The following is a 9583-nucleotide window of genomic DNA, read 5'->3' as shown; positions in this document are numbered from 1 at the left end:
AGGGAGGTGCGCGTTGCCTCCGGCTGCCAGTAGGGCTGGCGGAGAGAGGGTCTCCCGAGCCATCTGGCTGCACAGCCGGGCGTGTACTCAGCAGGTCAGACGGCAACTCTACGGAACTGCCACTAGTTCCCAGAGGAGCAGCGCCTCGCTGGTACTCTGAAGGGACCTAGGTTCCGCAGTCCAGGCTACGAGCCGCTTCTGTGATGAAAACAGTGCTTTCCGCCTCAATGTGAAGGAAACAATGCTCTGTGAGACGCTGCGTCTTCCCAGATGCTCCTACAGCTCCCTGTGGCCCCTCCTCTGCCCAGGCCGGGGCTCTTGCCAGCTCAGCTCTGTGATTTGTCCTGTGCTCCGGGAAGGGAGCGTCCCTGGGCCCGGAGTGTGTGGAGGACAGGTGCACCTGGCTGCTGGGTGGGGTGGGGTCAGCTTCCGGACGGGCCCTGGTGTGTAGTCTCTCTGCCCGCCCCCCCCCCCCCCCCCCCCGCCAGGACACTAGTCGGTGGCGAAGGCTGGGAGGGGCAAACCCCTACAGGGTTATTGGGGGCCCGGTGCTCCAGAGCCCTGTGAGGTCCCTTCCCTGGAACCCGGGCAGCCCAGGACTTTCTCTGTGACACAGGACGCAGTGGAAATGGTGCTGCGAGACATCTGAGGTGGGTCATGGGAAACACGGCTTCGTGACCATGTGCTGGGGGAGCTGCTGTCGTGGGAGAACCCCACTGCTCCGAGACTGCCATGCCACACGGAAAGGTCACACACCGGGAGAAGGCCAGCCAGCCCATGGGAGGGGCCAGACACACGGCAAAGAGGCCATCCGGGTCACGTAAGCCCACGGAGCCCTGCTGCTCCTGACCACAACCGCAGAGAAACCCGAGGGGAGAACTGCCCATCTGGGCGGGGGCCATCCATGGACTGAGCTAGCAACAAATGGGTGCTTGCTTTGAGCCACGAAACGCTGGGGTGCCTTGTTGCACCTACGCAGCAATGGATAAAGAGACATGGGAGTCAGCTTCGGGGCCACATGGCCAGACCTGCCTGGGCTATTAGCCCTGGGGCCGTAGTTCAGAGAGCAGGACTCGGCTCCCCTACCCCACGGACCTTAGTGGTCCCGGGGAGGCAGTGGGTGAATTTGGAAAGGGTCCGCAGATCCACACCCAAGGCAGGAGTCCAGCTGTTGGGGCCTTTCCACAGCTAGAGGGGGTGTCAGCACGGTGGGACTTCCCAAGAAGGTAGGGGTAGCAGCAGGCTCCAGAGGTGAGGCCCGGACAGCTCCACAGACAGGGAGTGTCAGCTCCTCCCAAGTCCGGCAGGTGGGCAGTGCCTCCCAGGTCAGCTCCCTGCCCCCCAGGGGAGGGCTGAGCTCTGCGACGGCCCTGGTCCCGCCCCCTTCCCGGGCTCTTTTGCCGCGCCCTCCTTCCAGAGCTTCTGTCTTCCCGGCCAACAGGCACCCTGGAGGTGACGACACTGTCCCCCACCGTCGCCCGCGCAGTGACCCCGCGCGCAGCCGCCGACCGACCCCTTCCTTCCTCCTCTCGCAGGCGCCACCAGGCAGCCCCGACCCCTGACCGTTCTCTTCAGGGCCCAGCCTCTCCCCGGCCGGGGCCTGACCCCCACCTAATCTCCGGGCCTTGGTCAACCCATGTGGGCTGGGACAGCCGCTCGGCTCCTCCCGCCGCAGCTCAAGTTGCGAAGTCCCGGGTCCGGCGGGTCCCCTCCAGCCCCGCCCGCCAGCCCTGCGCCGCAGCCGGGGTCCACCGGGCTGGCCCTCCCCGCTCGGCTCCCGCAGCGCGCGGAAGTGGGAGCGCCTCACCTGCGCGGCCCCCCCCACCCCCTGGCAGGTGCCGCCCGCGGTCCGCCCCGTCCCGCCCCCGCTCGGCGCCCGTCCGCCCCGCCCCGGGCGCACTGGGCATGCTCAAAGCCGGGTCACGCGCCGCGCGCCCGAGGCCCGTGCGCACTCTGCCCGTGGCCGCCCGGACCCGGCTGCCCGGCGCGCTGCCATGGAGCGCATCGAGGGCGCGGCCGTGGGCCGCTGCGCAGCCTCGCCCTACCTGCGGCCTCTCACGCTGCACTACCGCCAGGTGAGCCCGCCCGCGCGTGCGCCTTCCGCGGCCCCGCTCACCGTGGGCCCCCACCCCCGGCCCCGCCGAAGCCCCGCCCCCGCCGGGTCCCGCCCCCACCATAGGTCCCGCCCCCACCGGCGCCCCGCCCCTCGCGCCTGGCCGAGCTCCCCGGCTCCGAGTGCGGCTCCGGTTCGAGCCGGGTTCCCAGCCGGGGTGAGCGCCCCGGTCGGGACGCCGCTGGGGGACCACTCATCCCTCCAAGGAGGCTTGGCAGGGCCCCAGCGCTCTGCACGTGGGCTTGCTTCCGAGGGCACCTCAGAGTCTCCACCTGCTCAGCCGGCAGGCGGGCTGCCCCTCGGGCATCCTTCCCCCACCCCGCCCTCCCACCTGTCACAGGAAGAGCGGGACCAGCCGACTTCCTGGGCGCCACGCACATAGCAGGTTCAGGAGAAGTATTTGTGGGGCGAGTGAGAACCAGCTCTGTGGTTCGGGTCCACCGGCGCCCGCCCGCCTCCCAGTCGGGACAGCTGGGCCGGATGTTCCATGCTCCTCTCCCCGGCTGCCTCTGGGCTTGCGGCTACCTGTCCTCTCCGCGGCCCTTCGCTCAGCAGCCTCCAGCCTGAGGGAGGCCCCCGCGCCCCTCGCTTGCCCTGCCCATGTAGTCCTTTGGCTCCATTCTTAGGATGGGCCCAAGTTGGCAGTGCTGGCCTGGGACAGACGCAGGGGGTCAGGTGACAGGCAGGGGCCTGGAGGTGGCTGCCCTTCTCCCTGGCACTGACTTTGGCTGGGGATGCCTGACTGTGGCTGCGCAGCCCCCCAGGGGCTGAGGCTCCGGGAGGCAGTGGGTAGGCACAGGGTGGGCCAGGCGCATAACTGCTCTAGGGCCTATGGCTGCAGTTCTCTCCCAGTTTTGTTTTTGTTTTTATTTTAAGTGCAGAGCCCAGCGCGGGGCTGGAACCCACACCCCTGAGATCCTGACCTGAGCTGAGGTCAAGAGTCAGATGCTTAACCGACTGAGCTACCCAGGGACTCTTAAGATTTTATTCTTAAGTAATCTCTACACCCAGCATGGGGCTCGAACTCACAACCCCAAGATCAAGGGTCGCACACTCTGCAGACTGAGCCAGCCAGGCGCCCCTCTCCCAGTGCCTGTGAAGTGTGGTAGCCTGTCCGTGTGTTCCCATTAATGGGCGCTGGTGACCAGAGCAGAGGAGGCCGTGATGGGCACAGGCCTGGGAACCAACGCAGCACGCCTCCAGGGGACATCGGGCTGGGCTGTGCGTGCCACTGAGGGACATCTGCAGCCCTCTGTCATTAGCTACCCCTGGTCAGGGGAGACGTGCTGGCCAGACAGGCCAGAGGCAGGTCATGTCTGTGGCTCTGAAGTCCTGTCTCTCCCTCCCAGGGCCCCTAGAAGATTAACCAGGCCTAGGACCCAACCGGCTGGTCCGGGGGTCCTGTGGAGGGGCTGGCTGGGCCTCACCGGCTCTCCTGGACTGCCCCTGGCACCCTGCCTTGGCTGGACCTGAGGGTCTGACAGACATTTTGATCTTGAGCCGAGAGAGTGCCCAAGACTCGCACAAGATGGCCCGTATCCTGAGGGAGGCCGGAGGCACGGCAGGCCTCCTCTGGAGCCCGTCCCGGGTGGGTGGCTGGCCCCAGGGTGGCCAGATGGCAGGCAGGCCCAGGCTTGCCTCCTGGGGGTGGTGCCTCTCAACAGCCTCCCAGGCAGCCCGACCTGTACACCGCAGGGTGTCCACCCTCCCGCCGCCTTGGAAACAAAGGCCCCACCACTCCTCTGGGACTCCTCTGCCTCCAGCCGAGCTGAAACCAATGTTCCCCGCTCCTCTCGCACCAGCGTGGGGGCCTCTGCCTGGAACACCCTTTGCTCACTTCGGTGGGGCCTGGTGCACTGTCACCTCTTCCAGGAAGTCCTCCCTCTCCGGTAGTCCTAGCGGCACATTCTGTGTCTCTGGTGTCTTCAGGGCCTGGATAGAGCCCCAAAAGTGGGGCCTGCAGCTCTCCAGGGCCTTAGGGCCGACCCAGTGACCGAGGGTGGCTAGGCTAAGCCCGCTGGTGACAGGCCGCCTCGGGGCGGGGCCCCAGGGCCCTAGGGCCAGCCCCATTGTCAGAGGCCCCTTGGGGAGCAGGCAGGGCCAAGTGGAATGCTGTTGTTGGCTCTGGCCCCTGGGATGGGAGCCCACCTTGTCTAGCAGTGTCCAGCTGGCAGGAGTCTGGGCCCCTCGCGCCCCCTGACCATCCCCCAGCAGGCCCTGCACCATCTCCTTCGTTCACTGATGGCTGCCTGGAGCCCCGGGAGCCCTTTGGGGGTGTGCTGCCCAGGCCTGGGGGGCAGGACGGTGGAGGCCAGTGACAAAACAGCAGGACCACAGGATGTGCGAGAGACGGCCTGAGACAGACACCGGGCTGGGGGAGGGGCTATCACCCGGCTGGTCACCGTCATTGTCATTACATCACTCCATCCTGCAGGGCCGCCTCCCGCCTGCCTCGGGTGGTGCCGATGCCCTCTCGGGAGGCCGGCCAGCCCCTCCTGCCTTCCTGTCACCCTGTCCCCTGGCCCGAGGGAGCTTCAGCAGTGAACACCTGATCTCTGTCCCCTGGGGACCCTCCCTGTCCTCACTGTAAGGACACCTTTGCCCGTCTCTCCCCCACAGCCCCCACGGTCCACCCTCCACTTGCTGACAGGATACGTCTCTTTGCAGCTACTTGAGGTCAGCCTGTGCCTTTCCACCATTTGCTCTGGTTTTCTGCCTCGCCCCACCCCCCCCACTGGAGCACCAGACTGTCGCTGACCTCCCCGGCCGGCCCGCTCCTGCTCCTCCCCCACCTGCTGAGGCTCCCCCGGTGGGCCTCGAGTGGGTCTCCGGGCCGGTGCGGTGCGCGGGTCGTCTGGCCTTCTCAGCCGCCCTGAGCGCTTGGAGCCTCGCGGGCAGCCCCGCGGCCCACCCTCACCCCTGTGCCATCTCTTTCAGAATGGCACTCAGAAGTCGTGGGACTTCATGAAGACACATGACAGGTGAGAGCCCGGCCTGGCCTGGTTGCCTGGGAAGCCCCAGACCGCTGCCCGCTGGGACGCTGGGCCCCTGGGGGCCTGGAGCCCCACCCCTGCCTCTGGCTCCCGGCTCAGGCCCCGGTGGACCTGGAAGAGGCCATCCGGGTGCCCTCGCCCGCCCCGGGCGTCAGGGCTGCGGGCTGGGTGGCAGTGTGGCGCGAGGAGCGTGGCTGGTGGGCGGCTGGCCAGCGGGGGCCACGTGTCCCGTCAGTCACCCGGCCTCGGCTGCTGCCACCCCTAGCTCACCCTAACCCCACCCTCTTGCCCCCGTTCGGCCAGTTGGAACGCAGTGGGCCTGGCCAGCCCTGGCCCTGCCTGGGCCTCAGTCTCCCCATTTTCCCAGGCTGCTGGGGAGAGGAGGTGGGCCCGGCATGCTGGGAACGGGGCATGGGGGCCAGGGGCCCCAGGGAGACGAGGTGAGGGGGTTGCTTCCGTCCTGAGCTCTGTCCACCCCCCGCAGTGTGGCCATTCTCATGTTCAACTCTTCCCAGCAGAGCCTGGTGTTGGTGAAGCAGTTCCGGCCAGGTGAGGCCGGGCAGAGCGGGCCGCGGGGGGAGGGGAGGGCTGCGGGGGGCACGTTCAGGCCCCTGGGGGCCATCGGGTCTAAACGCGGACATGGGGCCGGGGGGCTCCAGGGGAAACTCACGCCCCGTGAGGGGGTGGGGGTCTGGCCTGGAGCGGGGCGCGTGGAGGCCTCGACAGCACGGCTGTGACCGTGGTCAACGCCCCCCGGCCCCCAGCTGTGTATGTGGGCGAGGTGGAGCGCCTCTTCCCCGGGTCCCTGGCGGCCGTGGACCAGGACGGGCCCCGGGCGCTGCCAGTGGAGCTGCCTGGCTCGGCGGGGGTGACCTACGAGCTGTGCGCTGGCCTCGTAGACCAGCCCGGGCTCTCGCTGGAGGACGTGGCCTGTGCGGAGGCTTGGGAGGAGTGCGGCTACCGGCTGGCTCCCTCCGACCTGCGCCGGGTCGCCACCTACAAGTGAGTGGGGTTGGGCCCGCGGGCCTGCCAGGCCGGGGGAGGGCATCTTGTGGTCAGCACCGCCCCCAGGGGGGTGCGACGCGCTGGGGGGCAGCGAGCGCCCCGTCCTCACGGGTGTGCGGCTCCTGTTTGTTTTCCAGCATGGAGTTGGGGGGAGGTGGGGCAGCACGCACCTCAGATCGTGATCCAGGCCGGAACCCGGGGCTCTGGGGGGCAGTTCTGGAGCACGCGGCGCCCCCACCCTGCGGCCCTAGCAGCTGCTGCCGACAGATACCTCTACTTCCTGTGGGATTAAGCACCGGGCGCTGGGGGTGGGGGTGAGTCACAGATCTGCTGGCAGACGGCGCCTCAGGAATGAGGCTGGGGTGGGGGGGGGGGGGTGGGCAGGGGTCCGGCCTTGCTGGGGAGCGGAAGCTGTGTGGCCCAGAGCCCGGGTGTCCCCACCATGTTCCCCACGAGGCCCGCAGCTGGGGCTGTCCTCCCAGGATGGGATGTTGGGGTGAGGCCCCTCCCGCCCCTGCCCCAGGAATGCTGTCAGGGTCCCTGACCCTGGTGAAGTCTGGGAGCAGGAGGACGGTCCTGGCAGTGACACCCTGTCCCCAGCGCTGAGCACTGGCCGCTGGCAGCCGTCCCCAGAGGGGGGAGCTCTGCTCCTCAGCCCAGTGCAGGAACCACTCGGTGTGGGGCCCAGGCCCCTCTGCCTCAGCAGCCCAGGGCTTTGTCGCCGTGTCTCCCTGGCCTAGGGGCTGGGGGCTGGAGCTGACCTCTGGCACACGAGGGAGCCCCCGCGTCGAACATAAGATGCCAAGCGGCTGAGTGTCTTGGTCTGAGGGGCAGGCCTCGGTGACCTGCGGGCGTCCTCCTCGGCGCTGGGGTCCCAGAGGATCCGAGGGGCCTGATCTGGAGCTGGCGTTGAGCCGGGAGGAGGCACTCTGGAAGGTGGGGGACCCCAGATGAGGTGAGCCTGGGTGGAGTCGTGGCAGAGAGGCCGGCCCAAGCGCGGCCCAGGCTGCAACGTTTCCACAAGCAGGGCTATGGCTTGATCGTGAGGGTGCTGGGGAGCCCAGGAGGGCTCTAGGCAGCAAGCAGCATGGTAAAGACTTGCATTTTGGAGGCAAGGGGTGGCTGTGGCAGGGGGGCAGGACTGAGGGGCTGGAGGAGAGGTCAGGGCAGCTGTCCCTGCGGACCCGGGGGCTGGACAGACAGCAGAGAGATCTCGAGCCTCTTCTTCGTGTGGAGGTGAACCAGGCCACTCACCTGCCAGGCACAGGTGACAAGGCCCGAAGGCACATTCCTCTTGCTCTGGGTCAAAGGCTGTGCCTGTCTCCTTCACAAGCTGGCGGAAACTGGGACTGGAAACCCCACACGCTGGCGCTTCCATCAAAGGCGCAGCCTATGGCCACCGTTGTAAACAGGCCATCGGGAGAGGACTGTGGCAGATAAGAGTCTGGGGCGGGGGAAGCAGCTAGGTGAGGCCGGTCGGTCGGGATGGGGTTGGCCGTCCTGGGGGGTGGGGCACGGAAGCTCTGTCAGCCGTCTCTGCCCTCCGCGCCCCGCCCGGGCAGGTCTGCAAGAGCAGCCTCCGCCCTGCGGGTGTCTGGCTGGCCTGACGCCCCCGGTCCCCCCGCCCACTCACGCGGGACCTTCCCCTGCGGTTCTGGGACGCGGGCGGGCCCCGCCATGGCCCTGCCCTCACAGACGGCAGTTCCCGTGGCTGCCCGTTCTCGCCAGTCTGGGCCACCGCGCTTCCCCTGGGTGTCTGCCCCCCTCCTGGCGGCCAGCGGCCCGCTCTGGCCACCTGTCCACACCCCTCCACGCCCCAGCTGCCTCAGCATGGCTGTCCCCAGCCTGGAACTGGTGTTCTACAGATGCTGGGGTTGGGGGCTCTCACAGGGCAGGTCACACGGGTCGCCAGGAGGGCCCTTGCTTCCAGCCCGCCTGGAGCCTCGGGTGGGAAGGGAGGCCCTGGCTGAGGGGCTCACGGGAGCAGAGGGCAGCGGCCTGCCTGGCGTCTGCACTGCCGAATGTGGCAGAGACCTAGCGGCTTCCGTCAGCCCACAGTTAGGACCTCGAAGTCGCTGTGGGTCAGCCGTCTGCTTCTTGGGAACGGGGCCCGGCGCTCAGGGTTTTGCTGTCCTGCAGTCAGGGTCGGCTGGGCTCGTCTGGGGCTCAGGACCCCCTTCCTAGCGCACACGGTCGCGGCAGAATTCAGCTCCTTGTGGCTGTGTGACTGAGGGCCCCGTTTCCTGGCTGGCTGGTGGCCGGGGACCACAGTCAGCAACTTAAGGCCACCTGCGGGCCTGGACCACGTGGCCCCCTCACAGGGCAGCTTGCTTTGTCTGCAAGGCCTGCGGGACGGGCTTGTCTCTCTGACTTCCTCCGTCTCCCCTCTCTAAACCTGCACTGAAGAGCTCACCTAGTTAGGTTGGGCCCACCAACGTAATCTCTGTGGCCGAGTCAAAGTCATCTGATTAAGGCCCTTAGTGACACCTGCAGAACCCTTCCGTCTCTGCCTCGTGACGTAAGGATCACAGAAGCGACACCCAGCATACTGCCAGGTTTCTGCTCCACCCGAAGGTCGCAGGAATCTGGGGGTGGGGGGTCCGGGGGGGTGCACCCCGGAGTCCTGCCTCCCAGACTGGCCTGCCTGGCCTGGGGGGGGGCGGGGAGGCTAGAAGGAGGGCTGGAGGGAGCAGGACAGGTGTGTCCGCGAGGCCCGTGTGGGCGGTTCAGTAGGGGCTGTTTCAACCCGCAGGTCTGGCGTGGGACTGACCGGCTCCAACCAGACCATGTTCTACGCAGAGGTGACCGATTCCCAGCGGAGCGGCCCGGGCGGGGGCCTGGCAGAGGAGGGCGAGCTCATCCAAGTGGTGCATCTGCCGCTGGATGGGGCCCAGGCCTTCGCGGACGACCCGGATGTCCCCAAGACCCTTGGTGTCATCTTCGGCATCTCCTGGTTCCTCAGCTGTGTGGCCCCTGGGCTGGGTCCCCGGTGAGACTCCGGGGGGGGGGGGTCGAGACCAAGGTCGGCCACGGTCACCTCCTGCAGACCAAATAAAGGCTTGTAGAACTCCAGCCTGTGTCCTCTGGCTCCGAGCGGTGGCCCCGGGTGGGCTGGGGCAGGTGGAGGGACCGCGGGTCTTTCCCTGGGGGGCCTGGGGGAGGGTGGGCTTTCCACCAAGAGGCCTCTGGCAGCAGGCAGGGCAGGGACTGCTGAGGGCAGCTGGTGGCCGGCAGAAGGCTAAGGTCAGGCCTTAGGTGGGGGCTCGGCCAGGCCAGGCGCTCAGGGAGGACAGAGTGGTGGGCCATGGGGTGGCCGTGGAGCGGTGGCAGAGCCAGCCCTGGGGAGGAGGTGGGGACAGAGCCGCAGGCTGTTCATTCTTGAGGGCGCGTGCTCCCAGCACCCTACCCTCTCCTGGAGTCCGAAGCCAGGGCCGCTCTGGGTCTAGCGCCCCTTCCCCCCCCCGCCCCCCCA

The 9583-nt window shown here is 68.1% G+C and overlaps 1 protein-coding gene across 1 annotated transcript; it reads left to right on the top strand.

Annotated features, from left to right (window-relative positions):
- The first annotated feature begins 1894 nt into the window (after positions 1-1894).
- Positions 1895-9183, top strand: NUDT14 (nudix hydrolase 14). Its single transcript, XM_060620965.3, has 5 exons — positions 1895-2075; positions 5051-5094; positions 5591-5655; positions 5871-6108; positions 8864-9183. Exons 1-5 carry the CDS (start codon positions 1995-1997, stop codon positions 9102-9104), a joined length of 669 nt encoding a protein of 222 aa, XP_060476948.1. The 5' UTR covers positions 1895-1994; the 3' UTR covers positions 9105-9183.
- Positions 9184-9583: the final 400 nt, after the last annotated feature.

This window comes from Panthera onca, chromosome B3 (genome assembly GCF_046562875.1).
Source record: "Panthera onca isolate mPanOnc1 chromosome B3, mPanOnc1 haplotype 2, whole genome shotgun sequence".
In the NCBI taxonomy this organism is placed as follows: Eukaryota; Metazoa; Chordata; class Mammalia; order Carnivora; family Felidae; genus Panthera; species Panthera onca.
The sequence above is the reverse complement of the archived record's forward strand: the minus strand, read 5'-3'. Positions and strand labels throughout refer to the sequence as shown.

Bases quoted from the DNA above. Each gene is read 5' to 3' on its own strand.
- NUDT14 (XM_060620965.3), top strand. From the start codon at position 1,995: ATGGAGCGCATCGAGGGCGCGGCCGTGGGCCGCTGCGCAGCCTCGCCC. The intron at 2,076-5,050 runs GTGAGCCCGCCC...CATCTCTTTCAG, and splicing joins TCACGCTGCACTACCGCCAG to AATGGCACTCAGAAGTCGTG. The intron at 5,656-5,870 runs GTGAGGCCGGGC...CCCGGCCCCCAG, and splicing joins GGTGAAGCAGTTCCGGCCAG to CTGTGTATGTGGGCGAGGTG.